Source organism: Salvelinus fontinalis, chromosome 9 (genome assembly GCF_029448725.1).
Source record: "Salvelinus fontinalis isolate EN_2023a chromosome 9, ASM2944872v1, whole genome shotgun sequence".
Lineage (NCBI taxonomy): Eukaryota > Metazoa > Chordata > Actinopteri > Salmoniformes > Salmonidae > Salvelinus > Salvelinus fontinalis.
In genome coordinates this window covers 30,878,671-30,905,062 of record NC_074673.1, presented here as the reverse complement: position 1 = coordinate 30,905,062, position 26,392 = coordinate 30,878,671, and the positions used below count along the sequence as shown (strand labels likewise).

Here is a 26,392-nt window from a genome sequence, read left to right as displayed (position 1 = left end):
CCTCTCAGCATAACATCTAGAGAGAATCACTGAGGAGAGTGTCACTGAGGATAGGGGAGAACGAACATCTGCCTCTCAGCATAACATCTAGAGAGAATCACTGAGGAGAGTCACTGAGGATAGGGGAGAACGAACATCTGCCTCTCAGCATAACATCTAGAGAGAATCACTGAGGAGAGTCACTGAGGATAGGGGAGAACGAACATCTGCCTCTCAGCATAACATCTAGAGAGAATCACTGAGGAGAGAGTCACTGAGGATAGGGGAGAACGAACATCTGCCTCTCAGCATAACATCTAGAGAGAATCACTGAGGAGAGTGTCACTGAGGATAGGGGAGAACGAACATCTGCCTCTCAGCATAACATCTAGAGAGAATCACTGAGGAGAGAATCACTGAGGATAGGGGAGAACGAACATCTGCCTCTCAGCATAACATCTAGAGAGAATCACTGAGGAGAGAGTCACTGAGGATAGGGGAGAACGAACATCTGCCTCTCAGCATAACATCTAGAGAGAATCACTGAGGAGAGAATCACTGAGGATAGGGGAGAACGAACATCTGCCTCTCAGCATAACATCTAGAGAGAATCACTGAGGAGAGTGTCACTGAGGATAGGGGAGAACGAACATCTGCCTCTCAGCATAACATCTAGAGAGAATCACTGAGGAGAGAGTCACTGAGGATAGGGGAGAACGAACATCTGCCTCTCAGCATAACATCTAGAGAGAATCACTGAGGAGAGAGTCACTGAGGATAGGGGAGAACGAACATCTGCCTCTCAGCATAACATCTAGAGAGAATCACTGAGGAGAGTGTCACTGAGGATAGGGGAGAACGAACATCTGCCTCTCAGCATAACATCTAGAGAGAATCACTGAGGAGAGTCACTGAGGATAGGGGAGAACGAACATCTGCCTCTCAGCATAACATCTAGAGAGAATCACTGAGGAGAGAATCACTGAGGATAGGGGAGAACGAACATCTGCCTCTCAGCATAACATCTAGAGAGAATCACTGAGGAGAGAGTCACTGAGGATAGGGGAGAACGAACATCTGCCTCTCAGCATAACATCTAGAGAGAATCACTGAGGAGAGAATCACTGAGGATAGGGGAGAACGAACATCTGCCTCTCAGCATAACATCTAGAGAGAATCACTGAGGAGAGAGTCACTGAGGATAGGGGAGAACGAACATCTGCCTCTCAGCATAACATCTAGAGAGAATCACTGAGGAGAGAATCACTGAGGATAGGGGAGAACGAACATCTGCCTCTCAGCATAACATCTAGAGAGAATCACTGAGGAGAGTGTCACTGAGGATAGGGGAGAACGAACATCTGCCTCTCAGCATAACATCTAGAGAGAATCACTGAGGAGAGAGTCACTGAGGATAGGGGAGAACGAACATCTGCCTCTCAGCATAACATCTAGAGAGAATCACTGAGGAGAGTGTCACTGAGGATAGGGGAGAACGAACATCTGCCTCTCAGCATAACATCTAGAGAGAATCACTGAGGAGAGTGTCACTGAGGATAGGGGAGAACGAACATCTGCCTCTCAGCATAACATCTAGAGAGAATCACTGAGGAGAGTGTCACTGAGGATAGGGGAGAACGAACATCTGCCTCTCAGCATAACATCTAGAGAGAATCACTGAGGAGAGTGTCACTGAGGATAGGGGAGAACGAACATCTGCCTCTCAGCATAACATCTAGAGAGAATCACTGAGGAGAGAGTCACTGAGGATAGGGGAGAACGAACATCTGCCTCTCAGCATAACATCTAGAGAGAATCACTGAGGAGAGGTCACTGAGGATAGGGGAGAACGAACATCTGCCTCTCAGCATAACATCTAGAGAGAATCACTGAGGAGAGTCACTGAGGATAGGGGAGAACGAACATCTGCCTCTCAGCATAACATCTAGAGAGAATCACTGAGGAGAGAGTCACTGAGGATAGGGGAGAACGAACATCTGCCTCTCAGCATAACATCTAGAGAGAATCACTGAGGAGAGTGTCACTGAGGATAGGGGAGAACGAACATCTGCCTCTCAGCATAACATCTAGAGAGAATCACTGAGGAGAGTCACTGAGGATAGGGGAGAACGAACATCTGCCTCTCAGCATAACATCTAGAGAGAATCACTGAGGAGAGTGTCACTGAGGATAGGGGAGAACGAACATCTGCCTCTCAGCATAACATCTAGAGAGAATCACTGAGGAGAGAATCACTGAGGATAGGGGAGAACGAACATCTGCCTCTCAGCATAACATCTAGAGAGAATCACTGAGGAGAGGTCACTGAGGATAGGGGAGAACGAACATCTGCCTCTCAGCATAACATCTAGAGAGAATCACTGAGGAGAGTGTCACTGAGGATAGGGGAGAACGAACATCTGCCTCTCAGCATAACATCTAGAGAGAATCACTGAGGAGAGAGTCACTGAGGATAGGGGAGAACGAACATCTGCCTCTCAGCATAACATCTAGAGAGAATCACTGAGGAGAGTGTCACTGAGGATAGGGGAGAACGAACATCTGCCTCTCAGCATAACATCTAGAGAGAATCACTGAGGAGAGTGTCACTGAGGATAGGGGAGAACGAACATCTGCCTCTCAGCATAACATCTAGAGAGAATCACTGAGGAGAGTCACTGAGGATAGGGGAGAACGAACATCTGCCTCTCAGCATAACATCTAGAGAGAATCACTGAGGAGAGAGTCACTGAGGATAGGGGAGAACGAACATCTGCCTCTCAGCATAACATCTAGAGAGAATCACTGAGGAGAGTGTCACTGAGGATAGGGGAGAACGAACATCTGCCTCTCAGCATAACATCTAGAGAGAATCACTGAGGAGAGAGTCACTGAGGATAGGGGAGAACGAACATCTGCCTCTCAGCATAACATCTAGAGAGAATCACTGAGGAGAGTGTCACTGAGGATAGGGGAGAACGAACATCTGCCTCTCAGCATAACATCTAGAGAGAATCACTGAGGAGAGTGTCACTGAGGATAGGGGAGAACGAACATCTGCCTCTCAGCATAACATCTAGAGAGAATCACTGAGGAGAGTGTCACTGAGGATAGGGGAGAACGAACATCTGCCTCTCAGCATAACATCTAGAGAGAATCACTGAGGAGAGTGTCACTGAGGATAGGGGAGAACGAACATCTGCCTCTCAGCATAACATCTAGAGAGAATCACTGAGGAGAGTGTCACTGAGGATAGGGGAGAACGAACATCTGCCTCTCAGCATAACATCTAGAGAGAATCACTGAGGAGAGTGTCACTGAGGATAGGGGAGAACGAACATCTGCCTCTCAGCATAACATCTAGAGAGAATCACTGAGGAGAGTGTCACTGAGGATAGGGGAGAACGAACATCTGCCTCTCAGCATAACATCTAGAGAGAATCACTGAGGAGAGAATCACTGAGGATAGGGGAGAACGAACATCTGCCTCTCAGCATAACATCTAGAGAGAATCACTGAGGAGAGTCACTGAGGATAGGGGAGAACGAACATCTGCCTCTCAGCATAACATCTAGAGAGAATCACTGAGGAGAGTCACTGAGGATAGGGGAGAACGAACATCTGCCTCTCAGCATAACATCTAGAGAGAATCACTGAGGAGAGTCACTGAGGATAGGGGAGAACGAACATCTGCCTCTCAGCATAACATCTAGAGAGAATCACTGAGGAGAGTGTCACTGAGGATAGGGGAGAACGAACATCTGCCTCTCAGCATAACATCTAGAGAGAATCACTGAGGAGAGTGTCACTGAGGATAGGGGAGAACGAACATCTGCCTCTCAGCATAACATCTAGAGAGAATCACTGAGGAGAGTGTCACTGAGGATAGGGGAGAACGAACATCTGCCTCTCAGCATAACATCTAGAGAGAATCACTGAGGAGAGTGTCACTGAGGATAGGGGAGAACGAACATCTGCCTCTCAGCATAACATCTAGAGAGAATCACTGAGGAGAGAGTCACTGAGGATAGGGGAGAACGAACATCTGCCTCTCAGCATAACATCTAGAGAGAATCACTGAGGAGAGTCACTGAGGATAGGGGAGAACGAACATCTGCCTCTCAGCATAACATCTAGAGAGAATCACTGAGGAGAGTGTCACTGAGGATAGGGGAGAACGAACATCTGCCTCTCAGCATAACATCTAGAGAGAATCACTGAGGAGAGAATCACTGAGGATAGGGGAGAACGAACATCTGCCTCTCAGCATAACATCTAGAGAGAATCACTGAGGAGAGAATCACTGAGGATAGGGGAGAACGAACATCTGCCTCTCAGCATAACATCTAGAGAGAATCACTGAGGAGAGTGTCACTGAGGATAGGGGAGAACGAACATCTGCCTCTCAGTATAACATCTAGAGAGAATCACTGAGGAGAGTCACTGAGGATAGGGGAGAACGAACATCTGCCTCTCAGCATAACATCTAGAGAGAATCACTGAGGAGAGTCACTGAGGATAGGGGAGAACGAACATCTGCCTCTCAGCATAACATCTAGAGAGAATCACTGAGGAGAGAGTCACTGAGGATAGGGGAGAACGAACATCTGCCTCTCAGCATAACATCTAGAGAGAATCACTGAGGAGAGTGTCACTGAGGATAGGGGAGAACGAACATCTGCCTCTCAGCATAACATCTAGAGAGAATCACTGAGGAGAGAATCACTGAGGATAGGGGAGAACGAACATCTGCCTCTCAGCATAACATCTAGAGAGAATCACTGAGGAGAGAGTCACTGAGGATAGGGGAGAAAGAACATCTGCCTCACAGCATAACATCTAGAGAGAATCACTGAGGAGAGAATCACTGAGGATAGGGGAGAACGAACATCTGCCTCTCAGCATAACATCTAGAGAGAATCACTGAGGAGAGTGTCACTGAGGATAGGGGAGAACGAACATCTGCCTCTCAGCATAACATCTAGAGAAAATCACTGAGGAGAGAGTCACTGAGGATAGGGGAGAACGAACATCTGCCTCTCAGCATAACATCTAGAGAGAATCACTGAGGAGAGAGTCACTGAGGATAGGGGAGAACGAACATCTGCCTCTCAGCATAACATCTAGAGAGAATCACTGAGGAGAGTGTCACTGAGGATAGGGGAGAACGAACATCTGCCTCTCAGCATAACATCTAGAGAGAATCACTGAGGAGAGTCACTGAGGATAGGGGAGAACGAACATCTGCCTCTCAGCATAACATCTAGAGAGAATCACTGAGGAGAGAATCACTGAGGATAGGGGAGAACGAACATCTGCCTCTCAGCATAACATCTAGAGAGAATCACTGAGGAGAGAGTCACTGAGGATAGGGGAGAACGAACATCTGCCTCTCAGCATAACATCTAGAGAGAATCACTGAGGAGAGAATCACTGAGGATAGGGGAGAACGAACATCTGCCTCTCAGCATAACATCTAGAGAGAATCACTGAGGAGAGAGTCACTGAGGATAGGGGAGAAAGAACATCTGCCTCACAGCATAACATCTAGAGAGAATCACTGAGGAGAGAATCACTGAGGATAGGGGAGAACGAACATCTGCCTCTCAGCATAACATCTAGAGAGAATCACTGAGGAGAGTGTCACTGAGGATAGGGGAGAACGAACATCTGCCTCTCAGCATAACATCTAGAGAAAATCACTGAGGAGAGAGTCACTGAGGATAGGGGAGAACGAACATCTGCCTCTCAGCATAACATCTAGAGAGAATCACTGAGGATAGAGTCACTGAGGATAGGGGAGAACGAACATCTGCCTCTCAGCATAACATCTAGAGAGAATCACTGAGGAGAGTGTCACTGAGGATAGGGGAGAACGAACATCTGCCTCTCAGCATAACATCTAGAGAGAATCACTGAGGAGAGTGTCACGTAGGATAGGGGAGAACGAACATCTGCTTCTCAGCATAACATCTAGAGAGAATCACTGAGGAGAGTGTCACTGAGGATAGAGGAGAACGAACATCTGCCTCTCAGCATAACATCTAGAGAGAATCACTGAGGAGAGTGTCACTGAGGATAGGGGAGAACGAACATCTGCCTCTCAGCATAACATCTAGAGAGAATCACTGAGGAGAGAATCACTGAGGATAGGGGAGAAGGAACATCTGCCTCTCAGCATAACATCTAGAGAGAATCACTGAGGAGAGAGTCACTGAGGATAGGGGAGAACGAACATCTGCCTCTCAGCATAACATCTAGAGAGAATCACTGAGGAGAGTCACTGAGGATAGGGGAGAACGAACATCTGCCTCTCAGTATAACATCTAGAGAGAATCACTGAGGAGAGTCACTGAGGATAGGGGAGAACGAACATCTGCCTCTCAGCATAACATCTAGAGAGAATCACTGAGGAGAGTCACTGAGGATAGGGGAGAACGAACATCTGCCTCTCAGCATAACATCTAGAGAGAATCACTGAGGAGAGAGTCACTGAGGATAGGGGAGAACGAACATCTGCCTCTCAGCATAACATCTAGAGAGAATCACTGAGGAGAGTGTCACTGAGGATAGGGGAGAACGAACATCTGCCTCTCAGCATAACATCTAGAGAGAATCACTGAGGAGAGAATCACTGAGGATAGGGGAGAACGAACATCTGCCTCTCAGCATAACATCTAGAGAGAATCACTGAGGAGAGAGTCACTGAGGATAGGGGAGAAAGAACATCTGCCTCACAGCATAACATCTAGAGAGAATCACTGAGGAGAGAATCACTGAGGATAGGGGAGAACGAACATCTGCCTCTCAGCATAACATCTAGAGAGAATCACTGAGGAGAGTGTCACTGAGGATAGGGGAGAACGAACATCTGCCTCTCAGCATAACATCTAGAGAAAATCACTGAGGAGAGAGTCACTGAGGATAGGGGAGAACGAACATCTGCCTCTCAGCATAACATCTAGAGAGAATCACTGAGGAGAGAGTCACTGAGGATAGGGGAGAACGAACATCTGCCTCTCAGCATAACATCTAGAGAGAATCACTGAGGAGAGTGTCACTGAGGATAGGGGAGAACGAACATCTGCCTCTCAGCATAACATCTAGAGAGAATCACTGAGGAGAGTCACTGAGGATAGGGGAGAACGAACATCTGCCTCTCAGCATAACATCTAGAGAGAATCACTGAGGAGAGAATCACTGAGGATAGGGGAGAACGAACATCTGCCTCTCAGCATAACATCTAGAGAGAATCACTGAGGAGAGAGTCACTGAGGATAGGGGAGAACGAACATCTGCCTCTCAGCATAACATCTAGAGAGAATCACTGAGGAGAGAATCACTGAGGATAGGGGAGAACGAACATCTGCCTCTCAGCATAACATCTAGAGAGAATCACTGAGGAGAGAGTCACTGAGGATAGGGGAGAAAGAACATCTGCCTCACAGCATAACATCTAGAGAGAATCACTGAGGAGAGAATCACTGAGGATAGGGGAGAACGAACATCTGCCTCTCAGCATAACATCTAGAGAGAATCACTGAGGAGAGTGTCACTGAGGATAGGGGAGAACGAACATCTGCCTCTCAGCATAACATCTAGAGAAAATCACTGAGGAGAGAGTCACTGAGGATAGGGGAGAACGAACATCTGCCTCTCAGCATAACATCTAGAGAGAATCACTGAGGATAGAGTCACTGAGGATAGGGGAGAACGAACATCTGCCTCTCAGCATAACATCTAGAGAGAATCACTGAGGAGAGTGTCACTGAGGATAGGGGAGAACGAACATCTGCCTCTCAGCATAACATCTAGAGAGAATCACTGAGGAGAGAATCACTGAGGATAGGGGCGAACGAACATCTGCCTCTCAGCATAACATCTAGAGAGAATCACTGAGGAGAGTCACTGAGGATAGGGGAAAACGAACATCTGCCTCTCAGCATAACATCTAGAGAGAATCACTGAGGAGAGTGTCACTGAGGATAGGGGAGAACGAACATCTGCTTCTCAGCATAACATCTAGAGAGAATCACTGAGGAGAGTGTCACTGAGGATAGGGGAGAACGAACATCTGCTTCTCAGCATAACATCTAGAGAGAATCACTGAGGAGAGTGTCACTGAGGATAGGGGAGAACGAACATCTGCCTCTCAGCATAACATCTAGAGAGAATCACTGAGGAGAGTGTCACTGAGGATAGGGGAGAACGAACATCTGCCTCTCAGCATAACATCTAGAGAGAATCACTGAGGAGAGTGTCACTGAGGATAGGGGAGAACGAACATCTGTCTCTCAGCATAACATCTAGAGAGAATCACTGAGGAGAGTCACTGAGGATAGGGGAGAACGAACATCTGCCTCTCAGCATAACATCTAGAGAGAATCACTGAGGAGAGTGTCACTGAGGATAGGGGAGAACGAACATCTGCCTCTCAGCATAACATCTAGAGAGAATCACTGAGGAGAGTCACTGAGGATAGGGGAGAACGAACATCTGCCTCTCAGCATAACATCTAGAGAGAATCACTGAGGAGAGTCACTGAGGATAGGGGAGAACGAACATCTGCCTCTCAGCATAACATCTAGAGAGAATCACTGAGGAGAGTCACTGAGGATAGGGGAGAACGAACATCTGCCTCTCAGCATAACATCTAGAGAGAATCACTGAGGAGAGTCACTGAGGATAGGGGAAAACGAACATCTGCCTCTCAGCATAACATCTAGAGAGAATCACTGAGGAGAGTGTCACTGAGGATAGGGGAGAACGAACATCTGCTTCTCAGCATAACATCTAGAGAGAATCACTGAGGAGAGTGTCACTGAGGATAGGGGAGAACGAACATCTGCCTCTCAGCATAACATCTAGAGAGAATCACTGAGGAGAGTGTCACTGAGGATAGGGGAGAACGAACATCTGCCTCTCAGCATAACATCTAGAGAGAATCACTGAGGAGAGTCACTGAGGATAGGGGAAAACGAACATCTGCCTCTCAGCATAACATCTAGAGAGAATCACTGAGGAGAGTGTCACTGAGGATAGGGGAGAACGAACATCTGCCTCTCAGCATAACATCTAGAGAGAATCACTGAGGAGAGTGTCACTGAGGATAGGGGAGAACGAACATCTGCTTCTCAGCATAACATCTAGAGAGAATCACTGAGGAGAGTGTCACTGAGGATAGGGGAGAACGAACATCTGCCTCTCAGCATAACATCTAGAGAGAATCACTGAGGAGAGTGTCACTGAGGATAGGGGAGAACGAACATCTGCCTCTCAGCATAACATCTAGAGAGAATCACTGAGGAGAGTGTCACTGAGGATAGGGGAGAACGAACATCTGTCTCTCAGCATAACATCTAGAGAGAATCACTGAGGAGAGTCACTGAGGATAGGGGAGAACGAACATCTGCCTCTCAGCATAACATCTAGAGAGAATCACTGAGGAGAGTCACTGAGGATAGGGGAGAACGAACATCTGCCTCTCAGCATAACATCTAGAGAGAATCACTGAGGAGAGTCACTGAGGATAGGGGAGAACGAACAGCTGCCTCTCAGCATAACATCTAGAGAGAATCACTGAGGAGAGTCACTGAGGATAGGGGAAAACGAACATCTGCCTCTCAGCATAACCTCTAGAGAGAATCACTGAGGAGAGTCACTGAGGATAGGGGAGAACGAACATCTGCCTCGCAGCATAACATCTAGGATTTTACCTCTTTGAATAAACTATTTTTCTCCCCCTGATTTGTTTTGGGGTCTGTGTTATTGAAGAGTAACATCAACTGTTAACACTCCCACAGCCATTGGACTCTTGAGCCTTGAGAAAGGTATCGTACCGCTAATGTTTAACGGATTCACCAAAGCAGTTTGAGACAGGGCCATGAACTATTTAGAGCATGTTGTTTGCATGGAGATGAGAGGCAGTTTGAGAATAATTGATTTCATATTATGGATATTGACACTAGTATGATTTTCATGATCATACTCATAAAGATTAGCATATCTGTAATCAGTGAGTGTTTGTAAACGCTGGGCTGGGACTCTGTGTGTGGAGCTATAGGGTTACTGGTTTGGCCTTTGTGAAAGGCCATGTGGAAGAGCACAGAAATCCCCAGGGCAATATTAATGTTGTAAATACCTCTTCCCACCTCGTGTGTGTGGTGTGGTGTGGTGTGGTGTGGTGTGGTGTGTGTGTGTGTGTGTGTGTGTGTGTGTGTGTGTCAGAGCTGAATTGGGTAATTTGCATTCTCTACCTGATCTACCTTCCTTGCACAGCCAACAGAGACACCACTGGACATCTCTTTTACTCTCTCTGTAACGGTTTTCTTCCAGGGGTGAAGGAGAGGACCAAAGTGCAGCGCGGCTAGTGTTAAACATGTTTAATAAAGAACAAGTAAAACACTACAAACACAATACAAAATAACAAATGTGCAAAAACCGACACAGACCTATCTGGTGCAGACAATCACAGAGACAGGAAACAAACACCCACAAAATCCCAACACAAAACAAGCCTCCTATATATGATTCTCAATCAGAGACAACGATTACCATCTGCCTCTGATTGAGAACCCACACTAGGCTGACATAGAAACAGACAAACTAGACACACAACATAGAATTCCCACCCAGCTCACGTCCTGACCAACTAAACACATACAAAACAACAGAAAACAGGTCAGGAATGTGACACTCTCTCTCGCTTTCTCTGTCTCTCTCCTTTCCTTTCTTAGTATCTTATTGTGTATTTTCTATTCTTTGTGTCTCCCTCGTCTTTGAAATAATTCCTCCCTCTCTCTCTATGTGATCTGATTGAAGCCATTTGTTTTTCTTTAGTAATCTCAGTGTGGGTGGTTTGTTGTCACACCTCATGTCATCACATTGTATTGTTCCTCCTTTTCTTCCTTCTTTTGACACATATAATTACACTGTTCTCTCAGTTCAATCTATCTGATGATGTGGCCTATGTATACAGTACCAGTCAAAAGTTTGGACACACCTAAATAAAGGGTTTTTCTTTATTTGTACTATTTCTACATGGTAGAGTAATAGTGAAGACATCCAAACAAAACAAATAACACATATGGAATCATGTATTAACCAAAAAAGTGTTAAACCAATCTGAAAAAGTGTGTGCGAGCAAGAAGGCCTACAAACCTGACTCAGTTACACCAGCTCTGTCAGGAGGAATGGGCCAAAATTCACCCAACTTATTGTGGGAAGCTTGTGGAAGGCTACCTGGAACCTTTGACCCAAGTTAAACAATTTAAACGCAATGCTACCAAATACTAATTGAGTGTATGTAAACTTCAGACCCACTGGGAATGTGATGAAAAAAATAAAAGCTGAAATAAGTCATTCTCTGTCACGACTTCCGCCGAGGTTGGTCTCTCTCCTTGTTCGGGTGGCGTTCGGCAGTCGACGTCACCGGCCTTCTAGCCATCACCGATCCACTTTTCATTTTCCATTTGTTTTGTCCTTGTCTTACGCACTCAATCAATCAAGTTTATTTTATATAGCCCTTCGTACATCAGCTAATATCTTGAAGTGCTGTACAGAGACCCAGCCTAAAACCCCAAACAGCTAGAATGCAGGTGTAGAAGCACGGTGGCTAGGAAAAACTCCCGCCAACCCAGACAGGAAGATCACGTCAGTAACTCAACCCACTACCCACTCAACCCACTACGCACCTGGTTTCAATCCACCAATGACTTGTTCATTATTTAACTCTCTGTTCCCCCATTGTTGTTTGTGGGTGATTGTTTGTTTGTAATACGGTCCGTTATTGTGGGCTCGATTTAATGTGTTGTATCTGTGAATATTTGAGTAAATTCCGTTTATTACTCATATCTGCTGTCCTGCGCCTGACTCCTCTACACCAGCTACACACAGGCACTATTACATTCTCTCTACTATTATTCTGACATTTCACATTCTTAAAATAAAGTGGTGATCCTAACTGGCCTAAGACAGGGCATTTTTACTATGATTAAATGTCAGGAATTGTGAAAAACTGACTTTAAATGTATTTTGCTAAGGTGTATGTAAACTTCCGACTTCAACTGTATATATAAAGAGAGAGAGGGAGTCATACATTAGTATTCACTGATATCTGTTCATGCATGGTAATCTCTGGGTTCGGATATTAGCTGTGCAACCAAGTGATTCTGCAAGCTACTGTATAATGCTCAATGACTGTAAGTGTTTTTAGTTTTTTGAAGAATTCTACAAATGCTGTAGATGTTAATGCCATTTGGATCCTGATTGAGGGGTGTATCTGTCTAGTGGTTTGTCTATGTATGTGGTCAGGCAGGGTGACACAGCCCCTCGCCCCTCACTCCATGTTATTTGTCTGCTATTACTCCTGGTTCTGAGGGAAGGGAATAGCGGACCCTTGATGCTTAACAAACATCGCAGCATTCTTGGTCTATAAATATCTGGCTTGGACCAGCAGAGTGACAGCTATGACTCGTAGGCAGTGGAGAAATATCCCTCTGTGGGATTGCTGGTTGGAGATGTTGTCCAGGTAGCCAGTGCTGTACTGTCAACAAGCTCTCACATTATCACTGCAGAATTAGACATTCATCCATGTTCTCCAAAGGTCATATTTCAAAGTTGCTCCAAACATCTAATGTCTACGTGTTTTTGATGCTCCTGCTGCTCTATATTGTTCCATTTCTCCAAACATCACATTTCGAAGTTAAGGGTTAAGTTTGGGCATTCATTCTGAATGGTTAAGGTAAGGGTTAAGTTTGGACATTCATTCTGAATGGTTAAGGTAAGGGTTAAGTTTGGGCATTCATTCTGAATGGTTAAGGTAAGGGTTAAGTTTGGACATTCATTCTGAATGGTTAAGGTAAGGGTTAAGTTTGGGCATTCATTCTGAATGGTTAAGGTAAGGGTTAAGTTTGGGCATTCATTCTGAATGGTTAAGGTAAGGGTTAAGTTTGGGCATTCATTCTGAATGGTTAAGGTAAGGGTTAAGTTTGGGCATTCATTCTGAATGGTTACGGTAAGGGTTAAGTTTGGGCATTCATTCTGAATGGTTAAGGTAAGGGTTAAGTTTGGGCATTCATTCTGAATGGTTAAGGTAAGGGTTACGTTTGGGCATTCATTCTGAATGGTTAAGGTAAGGGTTAAGTTTGGGCATTCATTCTGAATGGTTAAGGTAAGGGTTAAGTTTGGGCATTCATTCTGAATGATTAAGGTAAGGCTTATGGTTTGGGATAGGTTTAAACCCCCTGCCCTTAAAAGTAGGTCAATAGACTTCTCATATGGTTTTCACATCTAGTGTATGTCAGCATGTGGTAACTATTTTATAATCCTAAAATCCTCTTTCACTGAGACCTGACTGTCATCTCTCCTAACCCCTGACCTCCAACCTCTACCCCTGGTGAGGTCATGCCCTGTTGGACTGTTATAGTGGGGTCATCATCAGCTACCTCTGATGGAGATGGAGGGATATTCTCTCCTCTACACTCCTCTGCATCATCATCCCATCTACAATCCTTAAAACACAATACAACAACAGGAACATGTTTCATACTTCCAATCATTCGATTGGGTTTGAACCCGAGTTGCCTGCCACAAGACAATGTTAGCCAATCGAGCAAAAGCCTAGTATTCATGTCTCAGGCAAGGTTATTACATGTGGTTCATTACAGATACTCCCATAGACACATTTACCTCTGCACATTTTGATCAAATCAACGTTTTATCTGTTGACACTGGTGCTCCTTATCGAGAGGTGGATATCCGGTGTTGTTATGGAGACGCAGACAGTAGTTAGCTCAGTAATCTAATCAAAGCTCTGTAGCGTGATGCGCTGTATGTGACGTTTAGCGTGTTTAATCTGTGTTGTTGTTCTCCTCTCAGGATGGGCTGATAACCCTCTGAGCTCCTGTCTGTTAGAGAGAGAGAGACAGACAGACAGAGAGAGAGAGAGAGACAGACAGACAGACAGACAGACAGACAGACAGACAGACAGACAGACAGACCGACGGGGAGGGAGGGAGAGCGGGGGAGAGACAGACAGACAGACAGAGAGAGAGAGACAGATGGGGAGGGAGGGAGAGCGGGGGAGAGAGAGACAGACAGACAGATAGATAGACAGACAGACTGAGACAGACGGGGAGGGAGGGAGAGCGGGGGAGAGAGAGACAGACAGACAGACAGACGGGGAGGGAGGGAGAGCGGGGGAGAGAGAGACAGACAGATAGATAGACAGACAGACTGAGACAGACGGGGAGGGAGGGAGAGCGGGGGAGAGAGAGACAGACAGATAGATAGACAGACAGACTGAGACAGACGGGGAGGGAAGGAGAGGGGGGGAGAGAGAGACAGACAGACAGAGACAGACGGGGAGGGAGGGAGAGCGGGGGAGAGAGAGACAGACAGACAGAGACAGACGGGGAGGGAGGGAGAGCGGGGGAGAGAGAGACAGACAGACTGAGACAGACGGGGAGGGAGGGAGAGCAGGGGAGAGAGAGAGAGAGAGAGAGACAGACAGAGACAGACGGGGTGGGAGAGCGGGGGAGAGAGAGACAGACAGACAGACAGACGGGGAGGGAGGGAGAGCGCGGGAGAGAGAAAGGAGGTGTAATTAGATCTCCCCGTCTCCCCCCTCCTTCCCTCTAGGGGAGAGGAGCCTCGTCGAAACCATGAATTTTTAACGCTTCTCTCGATCTGCACTCTAGTGAGATGTGTGACTGTGTGTGTGCTCTGACTGTAGCTTTATTGTTGATCATAGCTCATTCAGCCATATTACTGGCTCTGTATTTGTCTGCATTTTGTATTACCAAGATCTTGTGATGTATAAAACATTAATTTGACCTGATGTCATTGATCTTGTCCTTACATATCACATAGACACAGTCCTGGTGATCTAGTATGAAGGGAGGAGTTGGATGGGAGGTCTGAATGGAGGGAGACATAGTTGTACACTGTGTATTCACACGTATGTATGTGTGTATTTGTGCCGGTGTCGGGAGTTGTGTGTTTTTATAGCTCCTCACAGCTTGTACAGAGGAGGTGGAAACAGCACCATGTGTAGAACTCAGCCTAGGCCTCATGAGAGCAGGGTGGGTTGGAAGGAGAGGGGTGGTTTTACTGCTGCAACTCATTGTTATAGTCTTACTTTTCTCATTCGGAGCGTGACAGTGTTTCCCTTTTCCTGGACACACACAGGTACATTTTAATCTTACACCTATGTCAGAGTAAACGCAGACACACACACACACACACACAACCCTAACACCATGTCATTCCACAGACGCATCGTGTCCATAGCAACTTACAGTTACACACGCACCTAGCAGTTGTGTCATTTGGCAGATGCTAACATACTGTATCTATTATATACTAACTAGGGTGCTGGTCGTTGACTTGGGGCTGACAGGAGACCTTATGCGTGGCAGGTGGGTGTAGTTTAGGCCCACAGACTGGAACACCACACCTCATAGGTGGGACACCCTCTCAGCAATGATCACTGTACCCACCATCAGCCTATTGCAGTTAGTCTGGACTGTCTGGAGGGTTGGAGTTATCAACTCCTCAACTCTTACACCACATGCACTCTACATTTCTATATCTACTGTACGTTACCTCTCCCTCTCCCCCCCCCCTCTCCCTCTATCTCTATCTCTCCCTCTCCCTCTGTATCATGTTGTGGAGTTTAAATAAAGGTGATCTGTGTCTTGGCATGGCCACCGCCATACAGTAGCTGTAGGCAGAGATTACATTACCCACTTGTGTGAGTGTGTCAGAGCGAGTGGGGAGGTCACTGTCGTTATATCCTCTCTGGTATTTTACTTTGATTGACAGCTCTTCAGATAGTAATCCCTCCCTCTTGACTTTCTGCTATGAGCCGAGACACACACACACACACCCTCTTGACTTTCTGTTATGAGCCGAGACACACACACACACACCCTCTTGACTTTCTGCTATGAGCCGAGACACACACACACACACACGCCCTCTTGACTTTCTGTTATGAGCCGAGACACACACACACACCCTCTTGACTTTCTGCTATGAGCCGAGACACACACACACACACCCTCTTGACTTTCTGCTATGAGCCGAGACACACACACACACACCCTCTTGACTTTCTGCTATGAGCCGAGACACACACACACACACACACACACACACACACACACACACACACCCTCTTGACTTTCTGCTATGAGCCGAGACACACACACACACACACACACACACACACACACACACACACACACACCCTCTTGACTTTCTGCTATGAGCCGAGACACACACACACACACACACACACCCTCTTGACTTTCTGCTATGAGCCGAGACACACACACATACACACACACCCTCTTGACTTTCTGCTATGTGCCGAGACACACACACACACACACCCTCTTGACTTTCTGCTATGAGCCGAGACACACACACACCCTCTTGACTTTCTGCTATGAGCCGAGACACACACACACACACACCCTCTTGACTTTCTGCTATGAGCCGAGACACACACACACACACACACACACACACACACACACACACACACACACACCCTCTTGACTCTCTGCAGAGTGCTGCAGCTCCTTCTCTCCCAGGTGAAGTGTGTGTGACCTTTAAATCCTGACCCTATGAGTTTCAGCACTATATCAGACTGTTACTCTCATTCCTCTATCTGATTCACTAAACTTAAGAACTAGGCTTCCTCTGACTGGATTTTGTCAATGTCCATATATCGCTGTATGAATGTCTCTTTAGAATACTCAAGAGTCAGGTTACCTTTAAAGCTGAGACCTGAGATGGCAGTGTCTAAAGAACTGAGATATCATATAAGCCTAATGCTATGGTACAATGGGTTTTGTACATATACTGCTAAGTATACTAAGTTTGACTACTAAGTATTTTGGGCTGGATGTGTCAATGTGTAGTTCATACATGCCTAATCTATGAGTAGAATTACTGTTTTACCTCAATTAGGCATAAAATCCCTAGTTTGAAAGGGACTGTTTTTCTGGAAGCTGTACTGCGCCATTTTCCCTCAATGTCCCTCCACTTTGGCCAGCCCTCTAGCAATTTGAGTTGTAGCCGTTTGAGTGACAGCTAGCAAGATGCACACACAGCAGAACGAGAGAGAGATCAATGACGTGGTGCACATATCTGCACATATGTGACGTAGTATTCCATTTTCTGGGACCACTTTTGGCCAATCAAATGATTGGCATCTTACATTCAAACAATGAATCCTGATCTAGGATAACTTTTAAAACATTAAATTATTTGGCTTGCTCTAAAAGGATTTGGCTAAAAGCAAATCTACCCGCTGCTTTCAGACCTACTGGCTAAAAAGTAGACCAAAGTACCGGAGAATCTCTTTAGTGACGTTTCCATATTGAAATATGCCCTTTTTCATCTGAATATGTCAAAAATATGGGTAACACTGTATCTACAGGGGGACTCAATGTTGTGTTACCTATATATGTCAAATATACATTTTTACGTGTTATCTTTGTCTTTTCTAGACTCTGGCCACATCTGCTGAGAATTTCCAGATGGAACACCAGTGGAAGGATGAATATGCGGTAAAACTCTGATTCTAATTATAACCAACATTACATTTACATGATATACTGTAGCTGTCAGTCACCACTCCCATCCCCAATGTGTAGTAAGAATGTGGCCGATGTGTGTCAGCTGTTTACTACTGGAACACTCACTACTCATTGGCTGAGAGACGGCAACCTCAGATGAGCGTACTGTAGATGGTGTTCTCTCACTGCTCTCTCTATGGGCTAGAGAGGAGGGAAGATATGGCTTCAACAAACACACCAGTGTTTCCCCTAGCATTTTTTTCAACAGTGGTGGCAATGGTAGCGTGGTTAGCTAAATCAATATAGGGTAAACACTGCACACACTGACACACACACACACACACACATACAAAGACAGACACACAGACACACACACATACAAAGACACACACACACATGCACTCACTCACACACACACACACACTGGCATGCTTGAGTTGGCGGCCATGCATCCTGTATAATAGAACAAGACCAATATGGTTTATTGTTGTTGTTATAATGAGCTGTTATTATTCATTCCATATTATAGGCCATTAAATGTCCACAGATGGCCTCTACCTAACGAGTACCCCGCTCTCTCTCTCACTCTCTCTCTCGCTGTCCAACAAACACACTTGCACACATACAGTACGTACACACACATACATACAGTACACACACACACACACACACACACACACACACACACACACACACACACACACACACACACACACACACACACACACACACACACACACACACACACACACACACACACACAAAAATGCTCACTAAGATATTTGTATTATTTGTTTCAGGATGGTGACATTGTTTACTACAATGCAAAGGACAATGTGAGTATTTTTCATCCTTCTCGAACAAACACATGATTCTCACAAAGAGCTGCATCTATAATCAACCCACAATCTCACTCCGATACAGACTGGTGGTTTAGTCTAGGACAGCTCCCCCTTCTCTTTCTCTCTCTTTCTCATTCTCTTTCTCACTCTCACTCTTTTCCCTTCCCCGTCAACCCTCTTTACTCTCCTTCTTTTCCCAACCTCATCAAGCCATTTCTATCTTCATCCCTCACACCTCCCTCTCTGTCTTCATATCCCCCTTCTCCTCCTTTCTCTCAGGTGAAGAGGTCCCTGGTGTGCTTCTACTAATTGACAGTTGAGATGTATGAGCTGCTACTGTTGCTTTATTATGAGACTCTTCCTATTCCCCTTCCCCCATTCACTCTCTCTCTGTTCACTCTCTCTCTCTCTTCGCTCTCTCTCTCTTCACTCTCTCTTCACTCTCTCTCTCTTCGCTCTCTCTCTCTTCGCTCTCTCTCTCTTCGCTCTCTCTCTCTTCGCTCTCTCTCTCTTCGCTCTCTCTCTCTTTGCTCTCTCTCTCTTTGCGCTCTCTCTCTTCCCCCTTCTCTGTTCACTCTCTCTCTCTCTCTGCTCTCTCTTTCTCTCTGCTCTCTCTCTCTCTGTTCTCTCTCTCTCTCCGCTCGCTCCCTCTTCGTTCTCTCTCCCTCTCTCGTTCTCCCTCGTCTCTCTGTCCCTCTCTCTCTCTCCCATTGATGTGAATTGGTGAACACACTATTGGAGATATGCATCAAGCTGTGTCTCCTGTCCTTTAATAGTAGGCTGTATGTGGAAGAAATGTGTCATGTTAATCCACAGAGGTTGTTACAGGCAGTTTCAGCCTTGAAGCTGAGGCCGGTTTAACCCAGCTTCCTCCACACCATTCCTTCCTCTGAACCAGTGGGGTATAGAACCACTAGACATGCGTCTAATGATGGACAGCTGTTTAGCACAGTATCCTGATAGAAATGGACATGTACATCCACTCTATTAGGCTCCCTGTTACATCCAGGTCCAGACAGTCTAACAGTGGTCATAGGTGTAACTCTGTTCTAAATCCCTGTCTGACACTGTGTGACCCGCTCCCTTTCTCCTCTCCTCTAGTTGGAGGTGAATGAGACAGAGGGTCGGAAGAACCGGATCAGGCCAGCCTTTAAGGAAGATATGTTGTTTAAACGCCTCACCTCTCACAACCACACTGCTGTACACATCCCTACTGACATCTACGATGGCTGTGAGTGCACATACACGTACACACACACACATTGTAACCATGGATACGACACATACAAATCCCTAGAGAAATGGTACCTTTAATAACAGCAGAACGACACATACAAATCCCTGGAGAAATGGCACCTTTCATAACAGCAGAACGACACATACAAATCCCTGGAGAAATGGCACCTTTCATAACAGCAGAACGACACATACAAATCCCTGGAGAAATGGCACCTTTCATAACAGCAGAACGACACATACAAATCCCTGGAGAAATGGTACCTTTAATAACAGCAGAACAACACATACAAATCCCTGGAGAAATGGCACCTTTCATAACAGCAGAACAACACATACAAATCCCTGGAGAAATGGCACCTTTCATAACAGCAGAACGACACATACAAATCCCTGGAGAAATGGCACCTTTAATAACAGCAGAACGACACATACAAATCCCTGGAGAAATGGCACCTTTCATAACAGCAGAACGACACATACAAATCCCTGGAGAAATGGCACCTTTAATAACAGCAGAACAACACATACAAATCCCTGGAGAAATGGCACCTTTCATAACAGCAGAACGACACATACAAATCCCTGGAGAAATGGTACCTTTAATAATAGCAGAACGACACATACAAATCCCTGGAGAAATGGCACCTTTAATAATAGCAGAACGACACATACAAATCCCTGGAGAAATGGCACCTTTATTAACAGCAGGACAACACATACAAATCCCTGGAGAAATGGCACCTTTCATAACAGCAGAACGACACATACAAATCCCTGGAGAAATGGCACCTTTCATAACAGCAGAACGACACATACAAATCCCTGGAGAAATGGCACCTTTCATAACAGTAGAACGACACATACAAATCCCTGGAGAAATGGCACCTTTAATAACAGCAGAACAACACATACAAATCCCTGGAGAAATGGTACCTTTAATAACAGCAGAACGACACATACAAATCCCTGGAGAAATGGCACCTTTAATAACAGTAGAACAACACATACAAATCCCTGGAGAAATGGTACCTTTAATAACAGCAGAACGACACATACAAATCCCTGGAGAAATGGCACCTTTCATAACAGTAGAACGACACATACAAATCCCTGGAGAAATGGCACCTTTAATAACAGCAGAACGACACATACAAATCCCTGGAGAAATGGCACCTTTAATAACAGCAGAACGACACATACAAATCCCTGGAGAAATGGCACCTTTAATAACAGCAGAACGACACATACAAATCCCTGGAGAAATGGCACCTTTAATAACAGCAGAACAACACATACAAATCCCTGGAGAAATGGCACCTTTAATAACAGCAGAACGACACATACAAATCCCTGGAGAAATGGCACCTTTCATAACAGCAGAACGACACATACAAATCCCTGGAGAAATGGCACCTTTCATAACAGCAGAACGACACATACAAATCCCTGGAGAAATGGCACCTTTAATAACAGTAGAACGACACATACAAATCCCTGGAGAAATGGCACCTTTCATAACAGCAGAACGACACATACAAATCCCTGGAGAAATGGCACCTTTCATAACAGCAGAACGACACATACAAATCCCTGGAGAAATAGCACCTTTCATAACAGCAGAACGACACATACAAATCCCTGGAGAAATGGCACCTTTCATAACAGCAGAACGACACATACAAATCCCTGGAGAAATGGCACCTTTCATAACAGCAGAACGACACATACAAATCCCTGGAGAGATGGCACCTTTCATAACAGCAGAACGACACATACAAATCCCTGGAGAAATGGCACCTTTCATAACAGCAGAACGACACATACAAATCCCTGGAGAAATGGCACCTTTCATAACAGCAGAACGACACATACAAATCCCTGGAGAAATGGCACCTTTCATAACAGCAGAACAACACATACAAATCCCTGGAGAAATGGCACCTTTCATAACAGCAGAACGACACATACAAATCCCTGGAGAAATGGCACCTTTCATAACAGCAGAACAACACATACAAATCCCTGGAGAAATGGCACCTTTCATAACAGCAGAACGACACATACAAATCCCTGGAGAAATGGCACCTTTCATAACAGCAGAACGACACATACAAATCCCTGGAGAAATGGCACCTTTCATAACAGCAGAACAACACATACAAATCCCTGGAGAAATGGCACCTTTCATAACAGCAGAACGACACATACAAATCCCTGGAGAAATGGCACCTTTCATAACAGCAGAACAACACATACAAATCCCTGGAGAAATGACACCTTTCATAACAGCAGAACAACACATACAAATCCCTGGAGAAATGGCAGAGCAGCATTATTATGTTTGTTTTTTTGTGTCTTTTATCCAAAGCAACTTACAGTCATGGGTGCATATATCTTTACATATGGGTGGTCCCTGGAATGTAACCCACAATCATGGTGATGCAAGCGCAGTGCTCTACCAACTGAGCCATACCGGACCATGGGTCTTAGGAAAGTGTTCTATTGATAATCTGTATTGTTCAGACACAACATTCTCCCTATGGAGACAACATCCACACATGACATCATGTCTTCTCCATGTTGTCTGCACTCAGCCATAATATTTCAGGGACTTATGTATACCCTATACGGGGTAGGATACAGTATCTGGTACAGTTAGTTTGCTATTTGGTTGGTGTGATAGAGTACCACAGTATGAGTCAATATACCCATAAAACCTAGCAGTCAAACAAGGAAATGGTTCCAATCCTTGTTCCCATAGGGGATGTTAGAAACACTTCTAATAAGGGCTGTGTTTCGTGTAGGCTTACCCGGGTGGGATGTTTCCAGAACAGTGGAAATCTCTCTAGGACAAGGTGACTTTCTCCCTGTGTGACCGCTAGGTTTTATGGGTATTATGATACCTCCACTGTGGGGCTCTTTTAGGTTGGTTGGTAGAGTTGTGTTTTTACTGGTATTTACCTGCTGTCCTTCTGACATTAGCTCCCGCTGCTTTGTCTAATATTGATGGGTGCTGCTGCTGCTTTCTGTGTGTGTTCATATGTGTGTGATTAGACTTGCATGCATGTGCGTGCGCTGGGTCATTAGCGTGTAGTGTGTTGTGTCAGCCCTCACACTAAGAGCAGCAGGATGGAGTCGCTCCTTCAGCATGCCCCTCGGCCTGCTGGGATAGCGTCTGGAACCAAGGTTACCCACTACTGACCTCACAGAGAGGGAGAGGGTGCATGTGGAAAATTAGTGTGTGTGTGCATAGAGGTGTCCATGTGAGCTAGGGTGCTAGCATGTGTGTGTATCTTGTCCTTTTCCAGACTATTTGCTGGCTGGGGTCGGGGATTGTTCCCATGGTTCCTCCCACTCTCTTTGGGGAAGGCTTGGGATTGGTGGACCGTAATGAGTACAGTATCTGTCAGTGTACTTCTGGGTAATAGTATGAGTTCGGGTCTCACCTGGAGATGGAGAGAAGCAAAGAAAGAGATGACAGAGGAAGGAAGAGAGAGAGAGCTTTGTTTAATGTCCTTGGAATATGATTGGTTGTTTAGTAGGTACACATAGCCGACCTGAGCAATATTTCTATTAAAAATCCCCATAGAAATCAGAAAACCCAATAATCCATGCGATCTGGGAATGCTATGAAGTCCAAAAGTTATGGGCGGAGTTGGAAATTTGGCTGTCAGAAGTATTACAGTGTAAATGTACTTGTAATCTGCCTGTCTGCATTTTTCAAGACATGGCATATGATGGTGCAGTAATATACCCGATGGGTTGGAATCTACTTTTCTCGTCAATCATCGTATACTTAAACTGGATTATTTAATTAATAAAAAACTGGAAAGGTCAAATGCTTTATTATCTAAGTGTTGGAAGTGCATGGGCAATGGAGAGAAACAAAATGGTGTGTGGATGTTGTTTCCCACGTCGTTGATGTTTGGTGCATCTGTATGCTGTCGTTTTCATGTGTATGTTTCCTACCAAAAAGAAACATTGGAAAACCCAAGGTCTTCTCTTCTGTATAGTATTGTTCTGCTGAGAGAGAGAGAGATAGATAGAGAGAGAGAAAGAGTGAGAGAACCAGAGAGCAGATTTATACGTGAGAGAGGTTCCAACTGTTCAATTTGACCCAGAGTCCATGTGGCTCCAGGAATAGGCCAGGGCTGGCCTCGCTCTGGGGGGAAAATTGGATTTTCCAGTCAAGAGGGAGCAGCAGGTTTAGGAAATCAGCCTTCCTGGTGGAAGTGATGGATGAACGTGTGTATTCATTGTCCCTGATGGGAGACGTAGAAACAGAATGTTGGGAATATTAGAACAGACATGACTAACAGAGCTGGAAAACCACACCTCATCTTCCTCACAAACGAGAGAGAGGGAAGGAGGGAGAGAGGGAAGGAGGGAGAGAGGGAAGGAGGGAGAGAGGGAAGGAGGGAGAGAGGGAGATGGTGCATAAAATCATCTATGAACTCACTAATGGGCAGGAGCCATAATCAGAGCTCCCATTGCTGCCTTAGATAATGTTAAACAAGAAATCTAATACAGAAACATTGTGAGGCTCAGCCTCTTGATCATCTATTGTCACCAATAACAGTGTACTTACAGAAACATGCTCCACAATTGCAGTATTTTCTTTCCCAATGTGCTGCAGAACTGAACATTTGACATGTTGTAATACTTGATATGAGCTTGTTATACTTGATATTGGCTTTGTTAGGCATACACTAACCAATGGAATACTCTGAGGTGTGGCTTAACTATGAACTTAAAGAGCCAAAGACTATGGTTGTATATTACACAGAGGGAGACAGTGACTGTAGCCACGTTCATTCAGATCACATCCCCACAATGCAAGATATGAATGTAATGTTTTTATAATGATGCCCCTACACACACACACACACACACACACACACACACACACACACACACACACACACACACACACACACACACACACACACACACACACACACACACACACACACACACACACACACACACACACACACACACACACACACACACACACACACACACACACAGCTCTGGCAGCTCTAGCTTTATTATCTTTCTCCCTCTAGAGATATATGCAAATGAGGTGTGTTTTCGTTACACACAAATAAGACACGTCACACCCAATACAGGATACATATCTATCTATCACACTCACTCTCACTCACACTCACACACCCAATACAGGATACATATCTATCACACACACCCAATACAGGATACATATCTATCACACACCCAATACAGGATACATATCTATCACACACTCAATACAGGATACATATATATCACACACACTCAATACAAGATACATATCTATCACACACACTCAATACAAGATACATATCTATCACACACACTCAATACAAGATTCATATCTATCACACACACGCAATACAGGATACATATATATCTATCACACTCACTCAATACAGGATACATATATATCTATCACAGCCAATACAAGATACATATCTATCACACACACTCAATACAGGATACATATCTATCACACACTCAATACAGGATACATATCTATCACACACTCAATACAGGATACATATCTATCACACACTCAATACAGGATACATATCTATCAAACACTCAATACAGAATACATATCTATCACACACTCAATACAGGATACATATCTATCAAACACTCAATACAGGATACATATCTATCACACACTCAATACAGGATACATATCTATCACACACTCAATACAGGATACATATCTATCACACACACGCAATACAGGATACATATATATCTATCACACTCACCTAATACAGGATACATATCTATCACACACTCAATACAGGATACATATCTATCACACTCATCTAATACAGGATACATATCTATCACACACTCAATACAGGATACATATCTATCAAACACGCAATACAGGATACATATCTATCAAACACCCAATACTGGATACATATCTCTCTATCACACCCAACACAGGATACATATCTATCTATCACACCCAACACAGGATACATATATATCTATTACACCAAATACATGATACATATCTATCTATCACACCCAATACATGATACATATATATCTATTACACCAAATACATGATACATATCTATCTATCACACCCAACACAGGATACATATCTATCTATCACACCCAATACAGGATACATATCTATCTATCACACCCAATACAGGATACATATCTATCTATCACACCCAATACAGGATACATATATATCTATCACACCCAATACAGGAAACATATATATCTATTACACCAAATACATGATACATATCTATCTATCACACCCAACACAGGATACATATCTATCTATTACACTCACACCTAATACAGGATGCATATCTATCTATCACACCCAACACAGGATACATATATATCTATCACACCCAATACAGGAAACATATATATCTATTACACCAAATACATGATACATATCTATCTATCACACCCAACACAGGATACATATCTATCTATCACACTCACACCTAATACAGGATACATATCTATCTATCACACCCAATACAGGATACATATCTATCTATCACACCCAATACAGGAAACATATTTATCTATCACACTCACTCCCAACACAGGATACATATATATCTATCACACCCAATACAGGATACATATCTATCTATCACACCCAATACAGGATACATATCTATCTATCACACCCAATACAGGAAACATATTTATCTATCACACTCACTCCCAACACAG

The 26,392-nt window shown here is 44.7% G+C and overlaps 1 protein-coding gene across 1 annotated transcript in view; it reads left to right on the top strand.

Annotated features, from left to right (window-relative positions):
* The window catches only part of LOC129862417 (voltage-dependent calcium channel subunit alpha-2/delta-1-like), a 123,884-nt gene that overhangs the window by 39,994 nt on the left and 57,498 nt on the right, over window positions 1-26,392 (top strand). The window contains exons 4-6 of the mRNA XM_055934078.1: window positions 17,502-17,561; window positions 18,371-18,406; window positions 19,514-19,643. Of these exons, the coding sequence (XP_055790053.1) occupies window positions 17,502-17,561; window positions 18,371-18,406; window positions 19,514-19,643 (226 nt within the window). The remainder of the gene's footprint in view (window positions 1-17,501; window positions 17,562-18,370; window positions 18,407-19,513; window positions 19,644-26,392) is intronic.